General features: G+C 48.0%; 1 protein-coding gene across 1 annotated transcript in view; it reads right to left on the bottom strand.

Moving 5' to 3' along the window:
• The window catches only part of lpgat1 (lysophosphatidylglycerol acyltransferase 1), a 263,316-nt gene that overhangs the window by 197,302 nt on the left and 46,149 nt on the right, over nt 1-19,865 (bottom strand). Inside the window, exon 3 of the mRNA XM_072506379.1 lies at nt 395-513. Coding sequence (XP_072362480.1) covers nt 395-513 — 119 coding nt within the window. The remainder of the gene's footprint in view (nt 1-394; nt 514-19,865) is intronic.

Below are 19,865 nucleotides of genomic sequence, written 5' to 3'. Positions count from 1 at the left end.
ATGTATGGCCAAGATGATGGATTAAGACACAGCGAATTTCCAAACTTGACCACTATATAATTTCACATGCAATTAAAAAATATATATATACTTTAGATGTATGACTCTTACCAGAAAAGTGTGGCGCAGCAACAGAGCAGAATTAACTTCCTCAAAAACTCATATCGGAGGGGTTAACCAGTGAGTCACGAGGGAAAGTAACTCATGGAGCAAGGCATTCACAAACTTGGCAAGAGGAGTTATTTTTCCAGAGATTGGTAGAAACTATTTTAATATTTTACCGCTGTTCTTCAGAATAAGCTGGCAACACCATCATATAGTGAACATGAAATGTAAGGATGCTGGTTCAGACTTGTAACACAAAGACAAACCGTCAGAAGGTTGCAGGCCCTACCGTTCCTTTGTCTTGGAGACACATCATGAGGGTGCAGACATCACCTGTCGCCTGATGATTCACCAAGACCATGGTTTCATCTTCAGTAATTGCTTTCACATCATCTCCCCATTCGACCACTAGGAAAGAAAAAGTATTTGTAGCAAGATGCCACCAATCCATTGCAAAACTAACTTCCATCACATTCGTAGCAACAACAAAAACTTGTATTACATAGATTCTTTAACATAATAATAAATCCTCCTAAGGCTCTTCACAGGAGCATTATCAAAACAGATTTTGCACTGAGCCACATGAGGAGATATTAGAGCAGATAAGCAAAAGCTTGGTCAAAGACCAAGGAGCATCTTAAAATGGGAAAGGACGTTTGGGAAAGGAATTCAGGAGCTTCGGGCCTAGGCAGCTGAAGGTACAGCTACCAATGATACAGCATTAAAATCAGAGATGCTCAAGTGATTAGGGCAGCACGGTAGCACAAGTGATTAGCACTGTGGCTTCACAGCGCCAGGGTCCCAGGTTCGATTCCCCGCTGGGTCACTGTCTGTGCGGAGTTTGCACGTTCTCCCCGTGTCCGCGTGGGTTTCCTCCGGGTGCTCCGGTTTCCTCCCACAGTCCAAAGACGTGCAGGTTAGGTGGATTGGCCATGCTAAATTACCCGTAGTGTCCATAAGGGTTGGGAGGGGTTATTGGGTTGCGGGGATAAGGTGGAAGTGAGGGATTAATGTGGGTCGGTGCAGACTCGATGGGCCGAATGGCCTCCTTCTGCACTGTATGTTCTATGTAATCTATGTAAGTGGCCAGAATTGGAGGTGCGCAGATTTCTTGGGAGGGTTGTAAAGTTGGGGCCAGGAGCATGTTGGAATAGTTCAGAGGCAACGAAGGCACGGATGAGGAGTTTCAGCAACAATAGAGTTGAGGTAGGGGTGAAGTCAGACAATGTTATGGAGGTGAAAATAAATGATGGCATGGATATGGTCAAAGCTCAGTTTGGAATTCAATATGACATCAAGGTTACAAACAGCCTTAAGACAACTGTAGGAAAAGGAAAGAAGGTGGCTAGTTCACGGCATAGCAAAAATAATGGTTTTGGTCTTCCTAAAGATGAAATTTTCATTCACTGAATTCTGGATGTCAGACAAGCTATCTCAACCTAGACAGTGGGGGGGTCAGACAAGTGATACTGACATAACACTGGGTGTGGTCAGCATATGTATGGAAACTGACAGTTTTTGGACAACCTCACTGAAGGACAGCATGAAGCTACAGCAGATGTTATAGACCACCAGCAGCTTATAAAACAAAATTAAACTTGAGCAACGCACAGAAGGGATGCAGAACCTCAACCTGTAGAAAATAAACAAGTTGAAATGAGATGCAAGCATCAAGATTTCTGATTGTGCAATGCGATTTCTCAAATTAAAAATTTAATTTTCCACCATAATTTTAACATTTATCCCTCAATCAACATTCCAAAAACAAACTATCTGGTCATTATCACATTTCTGTTTGTGGGACCATTCTTTTTTTCTGCCTCTCCAACAGCAACTACACTTCAAAGGTACTTACTTCATTGACCGTAATATGCTTTGGAATGTCCTGTGGTTGTGAAATGTATTACATAAATGAGTGTCTCTCGATTTCTCTTCCCAATATTATCTCCTCTAATCCTGAATATAATGATATGGATGGAGCGAAATTCTCAGGTGCTGCAATGTAGCCGCTTAAAATGGCTAACTCCCGATTAGAATGGCCAAACCCCGATTTAAAATGGCGAACGGAAGAGGCTGATGGGAAAATCAGCCAACAGGGCTCAAACAGACAGCTGCAGGTAAAACAGTGTATTCGCCTCTGGGGAAACCAGACCGAATCGATACCTGCAGCCATCAACATAACAACACCCCAGCCATCTGCATATAAAGTAGCAATCCCGGGAACAATATGCTACAAATTAGTAACACAAAGCCGACCCAGACCTTTTGGCGCCAGCAGGAGCGGACACAAAGAGAGGTAAACGACCACCTCTCGATCAAGGAATCGCTCCAGCATTGGAGAATATCGAACCAAGTGATTGGGACCAAGTTCAATCACTTGGAACCAGGTACAAGGTCCGCCCCGAGAGGCGGGAAGCCCCTGGGGACTATAAGAATAGGGGCCAAGTTCAAATCGACCCTTCTTCTCCTCTCCGCACCCTTCAAGACCCTTCTGCTGACCTGAATGCGATCGGGTATAACCGGGGTGACCCCGTAGATGGCCTCAACAAACGTAGGCAGAAGAAATCTGAGCACCCCACAGCGTTCACTGGACGCCTGTGGATTCACTTCGCAGCGGTCTTTGGAGATGTAGACCGTGCCCATTTGTCCCCAGACAACATGGCCAAATGGACCCGCACCCTTATCTCCCATGCCACAGATGCAGGACTGAAAGCCTAGTTATGATCCCTCAGAAGAGGCCCATAATAGGAAGTGGGTGGTGAAAAGATTGTCCCGCGTTTGGGAACAATCTGTTCAGAGTAAACCCACAGTTAAAAACACCGAAGAAAAGCAGGCCGCCGCAGACATGCAGGCAGTAAAAGCAACACATCACAACCCTGCCTGGGTAAATGAGGTAAAGAACAGCCCCCCACCCAAGTCACAAGAGTGTTACAACTGCTGACAATTGGGACATTTCGCAAAAGAGTGCAATGCCCCTAAAAAGCCACAGAGAGCCCAACAGACAGGAACTATGATTAAGAAAAAGACAGAGCCCATCCGTAGCGTTAGCGCCCGTTTGGATCAGATGGACTTGACCGGAATCGGACTGATGGTGGACGGGCTCCCCCAGTTGGGTCTGCGACACCCTTTGGGATAGGTCAGGACGACCCGTAGTCGCAGCGAAAATTCGGGGACAGCCTATCGAATTTTTTTGGGACACAGGAGGGTCCCGCACCACCATAAATTCCTCCACCCTATTTCAAAAAGACGTGGCCCACTACAGCCACTATCACCCTCAGCGGCTTTACAGGCCACTCACAGCAGGGATACATCACAGCCCCTGTACCCATTCAATTCGGAACCATCACCACCAAACACCCCGTAGTTTTAGTAGACCTGCCCCACATAGCAGAACACATTCTGGGAATTGACTACGTGAATTTCCACCACCTTTCATTCGATCCAGTCAACCAGTGTGTCTGGAAGATGGCAAAATCCGCTAGAGCCCCCGCAACGCTCAACATAGGGGACTACATGAACAAAATTAGCGCCGTGGGCGAATTTTCGTTCAACCCAACCACACTTAGTACGGACAAGCAGGTTACGGCAGTCCTGCAAAAGAACAGGGCAGCATTTGCGACCCACAAGCACGACTGCGGACGGATGACTGGCTCTGTACAAGTAACAGGACCTGACCCTTGACCCCAAAAACAGTACGGATTTCCCCAAGAGGCAGAGGGAGAAATCTTAAAAGTAATAGAGAGCTTATTAGAGCAGAGCGTACTTAGATCAGGAGCCTCCACTAATAATGCCCCGATTTGGCCAGTGAGAAAGCCAGATGGATCATGGCTACTAACCATTGATTATCGGGAGCTCAACAAAGTCACCCCCGCAGCAGCCTCCACCGTAGCAACAAGTCCCGAGACCATGCTCAAGCAGGGACTCAATTCCCGCTACTTCACGGTTTTGGACATCAGTAATGGATTCTGGTCCATTCCATTGGCAAAGGCGTGCCAGTACAAATTTGCCTTCACCTTTAAAGCACAGCAGTACACGTGGACATGTCTGCCACAACGATTCCACAACTCCTCCTCCATTTTCCACCGACAGCTGGCAAATGGATTAGCAAAATTCTCTCGCCCCGAATGTTTGGTACAGTATGTAGACGATCTACTACTGCAGACAGACACCAAGGAAGAGCACATTGAGCTTCTGTCCAAACTCCTGGAATTGTTACATTCAATTGGTTGTAAAGTCAACCCCAAAAAGGCCCAGATTTTGGAAGAAAAAGTGGTATATTTGGGAACAATTATCACGCACGGTAAATGCGAGATCGAGCATAAAAGAATTGACTCGATCGCTAAATTGCCCCTTCCCCAGAACGTTTCAGCCCTCTGGTCGTTTTTAGGACTGGTTGGCTACTGCCGAAACCACATTGACAGTTTCGCCAGCAAGGCAGCGCCCCTCTCAGACCTCCTAAAGAAAGGAGCCCCCTGGGAATGGCTTCCGCAGCATACGGATGCTGTGGACTCTTTAAAACAGGCACTCATAGCCGCCCCCACACTACAAGTTCCAAACCCGCTTTCCCCTTACGCCATAGAGGTAGCGACCACAGTCTGCACCCTTTCAGCCGTGCTCCTCCAGGAACGGCACGACCAGTTAGGACCTGTGGCTTACGCCTCCCGACTTTTAGATGCTGTGGAGCAGGGATTCTCAGCATGTGAGAGGCACCAGCTCGCAGTTTTCTGGGCAGTCCAGTACTTTTCATATATTACCGGACTGAACCCCATCACAATTCTGACCGAACACACCACCACCCAACTTTTACTGGACGGACGACTCAAGGACGGTACAGTAAGCCAAATAAGAGCAGCCAGATGGACCCTTCTCTTGCAGGGACGGGACATCACAGTAAAAAGGACAAAGACACACACCTACTTAGCCGACAATTTACAGTACCCCGGAACCCCCCGTGAATGTGAGATTATCTCTCCACACCACATCGCTAAAACAGCCCCCAGAAAGATAAGAAATTCATCTCAGAGCCCCCCGCACACGGACACGTGTGAGCCCATTAAGATTTATGTGGATGGATCCTCCACAGTCTTGGATGGGAAGCGCATAACAGGTTGCGGGATCTATGTCGAGGACGCGCAGGGACGCGCCCTCGAGGAAATATCGTTGAAACTACCCGGACACTTAGGCGCGCAGGCAGCAGAGCTTGCGGGCATTGCATACATTGTTGAGCACCCAGATTCCTTCCCCAGCCCAGCCGACATATACTCGGACAGCCTCTATGTCTGTAACAGCCTCACAGAATTTCTGCCCCTGTGGGAAGCAAGAGGATTTGTTTACGCAGATGGGAAACCCCTCCCCTCAGCCCCATTACTCAGCCATATTTTAGAAATATTCTTATCTGTTATTACAAAAAATTGTCTTATCTGTGCGCAGAATAACCCCGACAGATATGCCAAAAAGGCTCAACTCAGCCACATCCAACCCGTTAATGGCCCCTGGACTAACCTCCAGATTGATTTTATAGGTCCATTGCCCCCTTGCAGGAATGGCTATAAATATGTACTTGTGGTCATAGACACTTTTACAAAATGGGTGGAAGCATTTCCATCCCGCACAAACACTGCAAAAACCACAGCCAAGATTCTAACCCACCACATCTTTACAAAATGGGGACTCCCCCACAGCATTGAATTGGACCAAGGTTCCCATTTTACGGGACGTGTCATGCAAAACGTCCTCACGATATTTGGTATCACCCAAAAATTCCACATAGCATACCACCCAAAGTTGAGTGGTATCGTGGAGCGCATGAATCGGACCCTAAAAGCCACCCTCAGAAAAATGGTCCAGCAGAACAACACCACTTGGGATTCAGTCCTCCCTTTTGCGCTGATGTTTTTGCGTAACACTATTTCTACATCCACAGGTTACACCCCACACACTCTCATGACCGGACGCCCCATGAAAGGCACAGAATACTTGTTAGGTTTAGACCTGACCAGCCCCGAAGTCACGGCCCTCACACACGAGAAAGCCGTGGAGCAATTAGTTGCAAATGTTAAAACGGCTCAGTTAGCAGCCGCAGTAAAATTGGGCACCAGAAAGAAACAGAGCAAGGCTTATTTCGACAAGACAGTCCATGCGACTGAGTACGATATCGGACAGCAAGTGATGCTTTCTGTATATAACCCCAGCACATTCCTGTCACCTAAATACTCGGGTCCGTATTCCATTGCGGACAAAGTAAGCCCATCCGTTTACAAAATAAAGTACCTCAATGGTAAAACTGCGTGGTTTCATATAAACCAGTTGAAGGTTTATGGAACACAGTCGAACTACACACACCACGTCATGCTCGACGCAGCAGACCACACCCCGCCCACATCCCACATCCAATGTAACCCGGCCAACCCCCACCACGTCCAGCCCAGCCACGGACTCGACCTCGACTCCACCCCCGAAATATACACTCCGCCCCGGAACTCCCACAGACTGCAGCAGCAGAGACAGCGACTGTGACTCGGACGATAGCCACAGCACGCCTCCCTACTATCCCCATGCAACCGGGCCCACACCCAGCGACTCAGACTACGATCCAAGTGATCCCTTCCTGATCACTTTTCTAAATAAACCCCACCACCGACCATCGAACCACACTGACGACCCCGATTTTGACCCTTCTGCTGACCTTCTACAACAGCTGCTAGAATCCTAAGTCTTACTCCAACGATCGCTACAAGATAGACACTCCTGACTATCGACCTGTACCAGCTTTGAATCCCGCAGGCTCAGAACCCATACAAAAGGCCATTCGTTTCCCTGACCTGGTGGGCCATTTCCAAAGTTAAGTATTGGCCTGTTAGTTGTAGGAAGTAGCTTAGAAGTAGAATTAATGTACAAGTATTAATTGCTGTATATAATAAATGAGCGTTGATTTAACTCTTACTAAGCGGTGTGTTGGATTATTAATCATTACTCGGACTTGAACCACGTGGCGGTATCAGAAAGATACCTGGCGACTCAAGAGCAAAGGTGACAGAATAAGAACAATTAAACTAAGGCTAAAACGAGCAACAGTACTTACTTCATTGGCCGTAATATGCATTGGAATGTCCTGTGGTTGTGAAATGTATTACATAAATGAGTGTCTCTCGATTTCTCTTCCCAATATTATCTCCTCTAATCCTGAATATAATGATATGGATGGAGCGAAATTCTCAGGTGCTGCAAGGCCACTCGTTTCTATGTCCCTGCTCCTACACATTAACCTGTAGGGAGCCTTTACATCAGTGGGATGGGAGTAGAAGCCTCAAATCAGAGTCACATCTTCCCCTCACTAACACGCTCAGATATATTAAAAGTCAGTGTGTGCTATTACACTAAAAGGTAGTCAATATTCTCATCCGATATCTCATTCAAGAGACAGCCTCTCTGCCAATGTAGTATTTCCTCAGTACTGCACTAAGGTGTTAACAACTTATGTGCTAAAGCCTCCGGAGCTATGCTTGAATCAATGATGTTATTCAGCCAAGAATGCTACCACTGAGCCTCGTTGATAAAATTGTATATTTTACACCCTAGATATCCCCAAACTGCTTGCAGTGCCCTTTTGTTTAATTTATTAATGGGACGTGTGTATTGCAAGCTGTGCCCATTTATTGCATATCTCTAATTGCCCTTGAAGGGCAAATTATGAGTCAACCACATTGCTGTGGTCTGGAGTCACATGTAGGCCAGACCAGGTAAGGATGGCAGATTTCCTTCCCTGAAGAACATCAGTGAACCAGATGGGGTTTTACAACAATCGACAATAGTTTCATGGTCATCATTTGACTTCTAATTCCAGATTTTTATTAAATTCAAATTTCACCATCTGCCATGGTGGGATTCAAACCCGGGTCCCCAGAGCATTACTCCGAGTCTCTGGTTTACTAGTCCAGTGAAAATACCACTATGCCAGCACCTCCCCCTTCTGTTGATCAACCAATCTGGAGAAAGATGTGAAAAGAGATCGTGGCCAAGCAGATTCTACTTCACTGTAATTAATAAGCTGGCCTCAAAAATTAGACGTACAATCATAAAGAACTTCAACCCAAGCAAAGTTCTTCTAAACCAGGGAGGAAAGGGATTTAAAAAATTTTTTTTTAAATGGTGGTAGCAACTCTGCCTCGGAGTCAGAAGTTCCAGGTTCAAGTCCTACTCCAGGAGTTGATGCCCATGGAAGGTGTGCTCATGGCACGGCTGAATAGGTTGGTAATCAACCTGTAAATGCTTCCAATGTGCCTATGGTAGGCAATGGAGTGGCGATACTTTGGTCAGCCATCCCTGATGCAGAGTGGTATGCCTTGTACCTCACAGCTCTGGCCTGCTTTTAAATAATATTGCTGAAGCACATGATACCATATTACCACAGGCAGTGTATGGTTTGTAAAGAAGTTATATGTGGAATTAAAATTGATACATTGAATATCTTCAAAACAATGGAAATGCTGTCGGAAGTATAAGTAAAAGGGGTTATGTTGATGCATCTAGTCTCTCACATCTCCACATCATAGAGTTAACATTAAAATATAAAACTGGGATATTAAATATTCAAACTGAAGAACCATCTCAAAAGTGCAGGTTCCCCGAAGCTTTATTTTCTTCGCCTCAAACAAATTGTGCATGGCTTGGCAGTGGGATGGGGAAACTAGCCCAGAGGCCAGGATCTCTTTTCACATCAGTCTACAGGTTGGTTGATCAACTGAAGGGCAGTACAAGCGGTTTGAAGCTATTCTAGGGCTATAACATGGTTCAGACAAAGTCATAGGCTCAGATCCCGCTCCAGAGACTTGAGCGCGTAATCCAAGTTATCACCTTATTGTTGTAAAGGGGGAATGCTGCATTGGCAGAGATGTCATTGTTTGAATGAGATATCAAATGGACACCCGTTCTGCCCTCTCAGTGAGAAAATTACTATGAGGCTATGTGAAGAGCAGGTGTATTGGCTAATAGTTATCCCTCAACAAACATTGCTAAAAACAAAATTCTGGTCAGTATCTCATAGCTATTTTTGGGATCTTGCTGTGCACAGAAAGGCTGCCACGTTTCCCCCATATTACAACAGCAACTACAATTCAAAGTACTTAATTGGCTGCGAAGCATTTAGGGATCATCCAAGGTTATGAAAGATATCTTATAAATGCTATTGAGTTCATTCTCTCAATAATTGAGGATTAAATGTACATATGAAACAGATATTTTTGCAATCATCATCTTTTTATTCTTTCAAGGGATGTGGGCATCTCGAGCAAGTCCAGCATCTGTTGCCCATCTTTAATTGCCCTTGAACTGAGCAGTTTACTAGCCATTTCAGAGGGCAGAAGTCAACCACATTACTCCGGATCTAGGAGGCATATATAGAGGCCAAAGCAGGCAAGGTTTGCAGATGTCCTTCCTTAAAAGGACACTAGTGAACCAGATGGGTTTTTACAGCAATATAGTCACCATCACCACAATAATGGATTCCACCAGTGCTGTGGTGGGATTTGAACCTGTGTCCCCTAGATCACTAGTCTAGTGACATTACCGTTACGCCATCATCTCCCCATAGGCAGTAAATGTTGGGGCAAATTACTATCTATTAATGTAACCGCTTGATATTGACTTTCATCATGGTAGTGCAGGTGGTTTCTGCATCAGATAAGAGGCCCATCCTGGTAATTTACTGTCTGGGCAATTAATTCAAAAATTGCCTTAACAGCATTTTTTAAAAATAGGTTAAAATCTATTTGCAAGATTCTACTAACACAATGAATGCAAGGAGAGATGAGTTGCGAGAAAGAGCGAGACTGGGAGCCGAGTCAGGGAGGTAGAAGAGCGCAAGAAAGAGAGACGGAGTGTGGAGCTGGGAGATGAAAGAAGGCAGAAGTGAGTGAGACTGAGAGAGGAGTGCTAGCTTGGAGCTCCTGAGATGTCAGGATTCAAAAATGACGCAGGGTAAGGGGAAGGAGCCGATTGGAGAGTACAGTCGGGTCAGTATTTATTACTTTTATCGCTTATAATTTGTGCACTCCATATTTTGTGGTCTATAGTTTGTAAGGGTTATGTTCTGCAGTAACAGGAACGAGGGAAGAAGGGCCCTAGAGCAATTGATATTATTTGATTTTAAATATCTTCAAAAAGGTTTAATTTAAAGGGGTAAGTCACGGCAGGAGAGCTCAAAGCTGTGGTGTGCTCGTCTTGCTCGATGTGGAAAGCCAGGAAGATTTCCAGTGTACATTGAACAGTGAACATTTCCAACAAGTGTGCAGGAAGTTGTCATGTGAGAGCACCTTTAAGAAATGGATGTTTAAGCAATGTACTTTTAAGGAATGGAGCTGATCATATTACTGAAGTGATGTCAGAGGTTGGGGGTGGGGGGGGGCAAATTCACTTCAGTTCGAGAGAGCAGCTTGGGTGTGTCTGTGTGTTTTGCTGAGAGCAGCTGAAAAATACCTGGCTGGTTTTGCTGACAGCAGCTGAAAAGTGCCTGGCTGGTTTGCTGAGAGCTGCTTGAGAGCTCACGTGTACCGAGGTACAGTGAAAAGTATTTTTCTGCGAGCAGCTCAACAGATCATTCAATACATGGGAAGAAAAGGGAATAAAAGAAAATACATAATAGGGCAACACAACATATACAATGTAACTGCACTGGCATTGGATAAAGCGTACAGGGTGTAGTGTTAATGAGGTCAGTCCATAAGAGGGTCATTTAGGAGTCTGGTGACAGTGGGGAAGAAGCTGTTTTTGAGTCTGTTCGTGCGTGTTCTCAGACTTCTGTATCTCCTGCCCGATGGAAGAAGTTGGAAGAGTGAGTAAGCCGGGTGGGAGGAATCTTTGATTATGCTGCCCGCTTTCCCCAGGCAGCGGGAGGTGTAGATGGAGTCAATGGATAGGAGGCAGGTTTGTGTGACGGACTGAGCGATGTTCGACTCTCTGAAGTTTCTTGCGGTCCTGGGCCGAGCAGTTGCCATACCAGGCTGTGATGCAGCCAGATAGGATGCTTTCTATGTTGCATCTGTAAAAGTTGGTAAGGGTTAATGTGGACATGCCGAATTTCCTTAATTTCCTGAGGAAGTATCGGCGCTGTTGTGCTTTCTTGGTGGCAGCGTCAACGTGGATGGACCAGGACAGATTTTTGGAGATGTGCACCCCTACTAATTTGAAACCGCTAACCATCTCCACCTCGGCCCCGTTGATGCTGACAGGGGTGTGTACAGTACTATGCTTCCTGAAGTCACTGACTAGCTCTTTAGTTTTGTTGGCATTGAGGGAGAGATTGTTGTCGCTACACCACTCCAGTAGGTTCTCTATCTCCCGCCTGTATTCTGACTCACCGTTATTCGAGATCTGGCCCAATATGGTCGTATCGAGTTGCACGAGGTACCAGTGGGAGGTCATTTGGGGATAAGGAAAACTCAAGCTAAAATCCAGAAACATTTTTATTGGCCTGGACTACATAAAGATGTAGTTAAATTTTGTCAATCATGTCACACATGTCAAGTGATAGGAAACCTCAAGCAGTGATAAAACCAGCACCCTTAATACCCATTCCAGCATTTGACGAACCTTTTACGAGGGTCCTAATTGATTGTGTAGGACCGCTTCCTAAAACAAAAATGTGAATCAATATCTTTTGACTATAATGGATGGATCTACTATGTTTCCAGAGGCCATTCCAGTATGTAATATTACAGCTAAAAGGATTGTGGAGGAGTTATTTAAATTCTTTACGAGATATGGACTACCCACAGAAATTCAATCGGATCAAGGATCAAATTTTACTTCAAAGTTATTCAAAGAAGTTATGGATAGCTTAGGAATAAAACAATTTAAATCAATTGCGTACCATCCAGAATCACAGGGAGCGTTAGAAAGGTGGCATCAGACATTAAAGACAATGTTGAGGGCGTATTGTCAAGATTATCCAGAGGATTGGAATAAAGGAATCCCATTCGTATTGTTTGCAATTAGGGATGCACCTAATGAGTCAACCAAATTTAGTCCTATTGAACTAATTTTGGGTCCTGAGGTAAGAGGACCACTTAAATTGATTAAGGAAAAATTGGTGGGTGAGAAATCAGAAATTACACTATTGGATTACGTGCCAAATTTTAGGGAACGATTAAATAGAGCAGGTGAATTGGCTAGACAACATTTGAAAGTTGCACAAAATGTGATGATACGGGTAGCGGACAAGAAATCCAAAGTTCGTAGTTTTGCCAGTGGGGATAAAGTTTTGGTGTTGTCACCAGTGGTAGGGGAGCCTTTAAAAGCTAGGTTTTGTGGACCGTATCAGATTGAAAGGAAATTAAGTGAGGTGAATTACGCGGTAAAAACACCAGATAGAAGGAAGACTCACCGAGTGGGTCATGTGAATATGCTTGAAAGGTACTTTGAAAGGGAAGGAGAGAAAAAGGAGGAGGTTTTAATGATTCTAACTCAAAGTGACAAACCAAATCCAGATGACTGAATTTGACATATCTCAAATTAAATTGGAAAATGAGGTTGTCCTTAAAAATTGGGATGAATTGTTAAATTACCTTCCAGAGGAAAAATGAACTGACCTGAAAGAGTGATATCACATGGGCAAGTTTGTAGAGATAAATTGGGAAGTACTAAAATGGCTATACATGATGTAGATGTGGGAAATGCTGTTCCTATCAAACAACATCCATATAGACTTAATCCTTTAAAATTGGCACAGGTTAACAGAGAGATTGAGAGTATGCTTAAAAATGGCATAATTGAAGTGGGTTGCAGCCAATGGGGCTCACCCATAGTGATGGTACCTAAACCAGACAGTACCCAATGGTTGTGTGTGGACTATAGAAAGATGAATGCAGTTACAAGAACGGACTCTTATCCTATCCCACGTTTGGAGGATTGCATTGAGAAAGTGGGACAATCCGCTTTTATTTCCAAATTGGATTTACTGAAAGGTTACTGGCAAGTACCTTTATCTGAAAGGGCGAAGGAGATTTCAGCTTTTGTGACTCCAGATGGTATATACCAGTTCAAAGCTATGCCATTTGGCATGAAAAACGCCCCAGCAACATTTCAACGGTTAACTAATACAGTCGTTTAGGACACTTCCGGTTGCGGCTATGCAGAGCTAAGTCGCACGTTCGGCAGCTCCCGCAAAAAACGGACTTTTGGGCCCTTTTCAGGGCCCCCAACGGAATTCTTTCGACGCTTCCCGCTGTGGGAAGGAGAGTACAATAGTTCCCCGACAGTATAAGGCTTTTACCAGGAGCAGGGCGACTAAAAGAAGTGGTGGTGGACCTGAAGAAGGTGCGAGGGAAGAACAAAATGGCGGCGGGCGGGGATCAGGCAGCGTGGATGCAGTGGGCGCAGGAGCAACAGGAGGTTATCCAGCGCTGCTTTAGGGAGATTAAAGCGGACCTGCTTGAGCCGATGAAGGCCTCTATCAATAACCTGCTGGAGACACAGACGGCCCAGGGGGTGGCGATCCGCGAGGCCAGACAAAAGATCTCCGACAACGAGGACAAGATCTTAGGCCTGGCGGTAAAAGTGGAGGCGCATGAGGCGCTCCACAAGAAATGGCAGGAGCAGTTCGAGAAGATGGAGAATCGGTCGAAGCAGAAGAACTTGCGGATTCTGGGCCTCACGGAGAGGCTGGAGGGGCCAGACGTGGGGGCCTATGTGGTCACCATGTTGAACTCGCTGATGGGGGCGGGGTCCTTCCAGGGACCCCTATAGCTGGAAGGGGCCCATAGAGTGCTGGCGAGGAGGCCCAAGGCTAACGTGCCTCCGCGGGCGGTGCTGGTGCGGTTTCATCGGTTCACTGATCAGGGGTGTGTGCTCAGGTGGGCCAAGAAGGAGAGGAGCAGCAGGTGGGAGAACGCGGAGGTTCGAATATACCAGGACTGGAGTGCGGAGGTGGCGAAGAGGAGGGCCGGGTACAATTGAGCGAAGGCGGTGCTGCACAGGAAGGGGTGAAGTTTGGCATGTTGCAGCCGGCGCAACTGTGGGTCACCTACAAGGACTGGCACCATTATTTTGAGTCTCCGGAGGAGGCGTGGACCTTTGTTCAGGCCGAGAAGTTGGACACAGATTGAGGGTCAGGATGGGGATTTGGGGATTGCGGTTCATAGAATTTACAGTGCAGGAGGCCATTTGGCCCATCGAGTCTGCACCGGCTCTTGGAAAGAGCACCCTACCCAAGGTCAACACCTCCACCCTATTCCCACAACCCAGTAACCCCACCCAACACTAAGGTCAATTTTGGACACCAAGGGCAATTTATCATGGCCAATCCACCTAACCCGCACATCTTTGGACTGTGGGAGGAAACCGGAGCACCCGGAGGAAACCCACGCACACACGGGGAGGATGTGCAGACTCCGCACAGACAGTGACCCAAGCCAGAATCGAAACTGGGACCCTGGAGCTGTGAAGCAATTGTGCTATCCACAATGCTACCGTGCTGCCCCTTCATATGGGTTCATATGTTACATTTTGAGGGAGAGTATTTTGCTCTTTTTTTTTTCTTTCTGGTTGGGTGAGGGTGGTTAGGGCGGGCTCTTGGAGGGGGGTAAGCAAATGGAACAGGGGTGGATGACCGGCAGTGTGATGGGGCCCTGCAGGGGAGGGGGGCGGGTAGCCCCTGATCCGGCTGATAACCTGGAATGTAAGGGGAATGAACGGGCCGGTCAAGTGGGCCCGCGTGTTCACGCACCTGAAGGGGCTGAAGGCGGATGTGGTCATGCTCCAGGAGACACACCTGAAGGTGGCAGACCAGGTAAGATTGAGGAAAGGGTGGGTAGATCAGGTGTTTCATTCAGGGCTGGATGCCAAAAATCGAGGGGTGGCGATCTTGGTGGGAAAGAAGGTGTCATTCGAGGCGTCAAGCATTGTGGCAGATACGTAATGGTAAGTGGTAAGCTGCAGGGAGAGAGGGTGGTACTGGTCAATGTGTGTGCCCCGAACTAGGACGGTGTGCGTTTTATGTGCCGCATGTTGGGTCGGATCCCAGATATGGAAGTGGGGGGCCTGATAATGGCGGGAGACTTTAGTGTATCGCTCCAGGTCTAGGACGGGTAGGAAGCCGGCGGTGCTGAGGGGGTTTATGGACCAGCTGGGAGTGGTGGACCCTTGGAGATTTGCAAGGCCGGGGGCTAGGTAATTTTCATTCTTTTCACATGTCCATAAGGCTTATTCCCGGATCGACTTTTTTATTTTGAGCAGGGTGCTGTTAGCGAGAGTAGAGGATACCGAGTACTTGGCGATAGCCATTTCGGATCACGCCCAGCATTGGGTGGACTTAGAGCTGGGGGAGGAGAGGGACCAGCGCCCGTTGTGGCGTTTGGAGGTGGGGCTGTTGGCGGACGAGGAGGAGAGTGAGCGGGTCCGAGGAAGCATAGAGAGGTACCTGGAGGCCAACGATAACGGGGAGGTCCGAGTGGGGATGGTATGGGAGGCGTTGAAGGCGGTGGTTAGGGGAGAGCTGATCTCCATTAGGGCCCACAAGGAGAGGAGGGAGCAGAGGGAGGGGGGTATGCGGAGGTGCCTGAGGAAGGACTGTTGAGGAAGAGGCGCAGCCTCCAGGCCGAATTCAACCTGGTGACCACCAGGAAGGCGGAGGTGCAGTGGAGGAAGGCCCAGGGGGGCGAATTATGAGTATGGGGAAAAGGCAGGCTGGATGCTGGCGCATCAGCTCCGGAGGCGGGACGCAGCTAGGGAGATCGGGGGAGTTAAGGACAGGGGAGGGAGTGTGGTGTGGAGTGGGGTTGGCATCAATGTGGTCTTCAGGGACTTTTATGAGGAATTGTATCGGTCCGAGCCCCCACTGGAGGGAGGGAGGGATGGGCCGCTTTCTGGACCAATTGAGGTTTCCGAAGGTGGAGGAGGGACTGGTGGCGGGATTGGGGGCCCCAATTGGGCTGGAGGAGCTGACCAAAGGGATCGGCAGCATGCAGGCGGGGAAGGCACCGGGGCCAGAGGGTTTCCCGGTTGAATTTTATAAAAAAATATATGGACCTGCTGGGCCCGTTGCTAGTTAGGACCATTAATGAGGCAAGGGAGGGGTGGGTTTTGCCCCGACGATGTCCCAGGCACTGCTCTCCTTGATCCTGAAGCGGGACAAGGATCCCCTGCACTGTGGGTCTTACAGGCCGATTTCGCTGCTATACGTAGATGCCAAGGTGCTGGCGAAGGTCTTAGCCATGAGGGTTGAGGATTGTGCGCCGCAGGTCATCCACGAAGACCAGACAGGGTTCGTGAAGGGAAGGCAGCTGAACGCGAATGTGCGGAGGCTTCTGAACGTTATCATGATGCCGGTGAAGGAAGGGGGGGGCGGGGGGCGGAGATGGTGGTGGACGCTGAGAGGGCCTTCAGTGGGGGAGTGGGGGTACCTGTGGGAGGTGCTGAAGAGGTTTGGGGAGGGATTTGTCAGGTGGGTCAGGCTGTTGTATGAGGTCCCGATGGCGAGTGTGGCCACGAACAGGAGGTGGTCCGAGTACTTTCAGTTGCACCTAGGGACGAGGCAGGGGTGTCCCCTGTCCCCCGTCCTCCCTGCTCTTCGCACTGGCGATTGAACCCCTGGCTATGGCACTGAGGGAGTCGAGGAACTGGAGGGGGTTGGGAGGAGCATAGGGTGTCACTCGATGCGGACGACTTGCTGTTATATGTGACGGATCCAGTGGGGGGAAAGTCGGAGGTAATGAGGATCCTCAGGGAACTCAGGGATTTCTTGGGGTACAAGCTCAACATGGGGAAGAGCGAGCTGTTAGTGGTTCACCCAGGGGACCAGGAGAGGGGGATTGGCGAGCTCCCACTAAAAAGGGCAGAGAGGAGCTTCAGGTATTTGGGGATCCAGGTGGCCAGGAGCTGGGGGGGGGGGGGCCTGCATAGACTTAATTTCACGAGGCTGGTGGAGCAAATGGAGGAGGAGTTCAAAGAGGTGGGACGCGTTGCCACTGTCCTTTGCGGGTAGGGTGCAGTCAGTCAAAATGACGGTGCTCCCAAGGTTTTTGTTCCTGTCCCAGTGCCTCCCCGTGTTTGACCCGAAGGCCTTTTTTAGGCGAGTCAATAGGAGCATACTGGGGTTTTGTGTGGGCTCGAGGGACTCCGAGGGTGAGAAGGGTGTTCCTGGAGAGTAGAGATAGGGGGGGGGGGGGGGGGGGGGCTGGCGCTGCCCAACCTCTGTGGGTACTACTGGGCCGCCAATGCGACGATGGGGGGCAAGTGGGTGATGGAGGGGGAGGGGGCTGCATGGAAGAGGCTGGAGACGGCGTCCTGTGTGGGTACGAGTCTGGGGGCACTGGCAACGGCGCCGCTGCCGCTCCCTCCAAGGAGGTATACCACGAGCCCGGTAGTGGCGGCTGCCCTCAAAATCTGGGGGCAGTGGAGGCAGCACAGGGGGGAAGTTGGGGCCTCGGTGTGGACATCAATACGGGGGAACCACCGGTTCGTCCCAGGGAGGACAGATGGAGGGTTTTCAGGGTGGCACAGGGCAGTGATACGAAGATTTCAAGACCTGTTTGTGGACGGGAAGTTCGCGAGCCTGGGTGAGTTGGAGGAGAAGTATGGGCTCCCCCCAGGGAACACCTTCAGGTACTTACAGGTAAGGGTGTTTGCCAGGCTGCAGGTGGTGGAATTCCCACGGCTGCTGCCGTGCACAGTACAGGACAGGGTGCTCTCGGGGGAGTGGGGAAGATCCCGGAAACTTACCAGGTGATGCAGGAGGAGGAGGCCTCGGTGGTGGAGGTGAAAGGTAAGTGGGAGGAGGAGTTGGGAGAGGAGATTGAGGAAGGGACGTGGGCAGATGCCCTAGGGAGGGCGAATTCTTCCTCTTCTTGCGCGAGGCTCAGCCTCATACAGTTTAAGGTGCTGCACAGGGCACACATGACCGGGACAAAGATGAGCCGGTTTTTTGGGGGTGATGACAGGTGTGTTAGGTGCTCAGGGAGCCCAACAAATCACACCCATATTTTCTGGGCATGCCCAGCGCTGGAGGAATTTTGGAAGGGCATAGCGAGGACGGTGTCGAGGGTGGTAGGATCCAGGGTCAAACCAGGCTAGGGGCTCGCAATATTTGGGGTGGCAGAGGAGTCGGGACTGCAGGAGGCGAAAGTGGCCGGTATTCTGGCCTTTGCATCCCTGGTAGCCCGGCGGAGGATTCTTTTTCAGTGGAAGGACGCAAGGCCCCCAAGCGTGGAATCCTGGATCAACGATATGGCGGGGTTTATTAAGTTGGAGGGGTTAAAATTCACCTTGAGGGTCGGTACAATGGTTCTTCAGGCGGTGGCAACCGTTCTTAGACTTCCTGGCAGAATGGTAGACATTGGTCAATGGCAGCAGCAACTCAGAGGGGGGGGGTTACTTTATTTATGTTTATTTACACTGGGGGATCTGAGGGGGTGTATATATTTGCTATGTTGGATCTTGTGTTAAGTTGGGGTGTCAATTTATTATTTTTGTACAGGGGAGGGGGATATGGAGGGTTGTTTCTTGACTGTTTTGTATTTAACCCTGTTGGGTTCCTTTTTCATTTTGTTATTGATATTCTGTGAAAATCTTAATAAAAATTATTTTTAAAAAACTAATAGTTGTTTCAGGATTACCCAATTGTGCGGTATACAGCGACGATCTGGTAGTTTTCAGCCAGACATGGAAAGAACATTTAAAACATCTGAGGGAGTTATTCGATCGACTTCAGGAGGCGGGTTTGGTGATGAACCTAGCCAAAAGTGAATTTGGAGAAGCCCAAATCACTTTCCTTGAGGAGTTTCCGATACCCTCAAGACGAAGGGAAATAATGCAATTTCTTAGCATGAGTGGATTTGATCGAACATTTGTGCAAAAGATGTGTAGTGTGGTTGCTCCACTGACGGACTTGCTAAAGAAACGTCAAAAATTTCAATAGACAGCTGACTTTCCACAGCTTTCAGGCAGTCAAATGCCTGTGAGCACCAATGCTCCTGTATTGGAGAATTGCAAGGGACTCTGTGGTCAGATTGAACTAAAGTATCTGATTCTAAAGAGAAAAGCCGATGCTTTATCAAGAATGTGATGAATGGATGGATCGTGCAGAGACTTTGTTCCAAGAGACTGTCAATCGAGAAGAATTTTGATTGGAGGAAGAACGGAAAAAATAATGGACTACATTATTGTACCTGTTTGCGTCTATTGTTTTTTTTTTTGAAAACGAAAAGGTGTATTTACTGTATACATTTCTTAGTGGATGGTGCAAAAGTGAAAAATGAAACCATCTTAAAGTTGATGGTTTATTTTTTTTTCTTGTGGGGAGGTGTCATGCGAGAACACCTTTAAGAAATGAATGTTTAAGCAATGTACCTTTAAGGAATGGAGCTGATCATATTACTGAAGTGATGTCAGAGGTTGGGGGGGGGGGGGGGGGGGAGCTGAGCTCACTTCTGCTTTTGGTTTCAGTTTGAGAGAGCAGCTTGGGTGTGTCTGTGTGCTTTGCTGACAGCAGCTGAAAAGTGCCTGGCTGGTTTGCTGAGAGCTGCTTGAAAGGAGAAAGCCAGTTTGAGGAGAAAGCTGGGAGAGTCTGTGTATTTTGAAAAGAATTGCAGGATGAAAAACACACAGCTGGTCTGTGGATGTCTGCAAATCCAAAGACGATAAGTATATTGAATGTAACCTCATGACTGTTGTTAAAGGTGAAGTCTTGTGGATGTTTAAAGGAACATTTTGAGGGATTATTTAGTGTTGTATTATTTTCAGGGTTATCTTTGAAGTAAGGGGTGTTAAGA

The sequence above is a fragment of the Scyliorhinus torazame genome, chromosome 1 (assembly GCF_047496885.1).
Source record: "Scyliorhinus torazame isolate Kashiwa2021f chromosome 1, sScyTor2.1, whole genome shotgun sequence".
Classification (NCBI taxonomy): Eukaryota; Metazoa; Chordata; class Chondrichthyes; order Carcharhiniformes; family Scyliorhinidae; genus Scyliorhinus; species Scyliorhinus torazame.
This window is presented reverse-complemented; position numbering and strand designations above follow the sequence as displayed.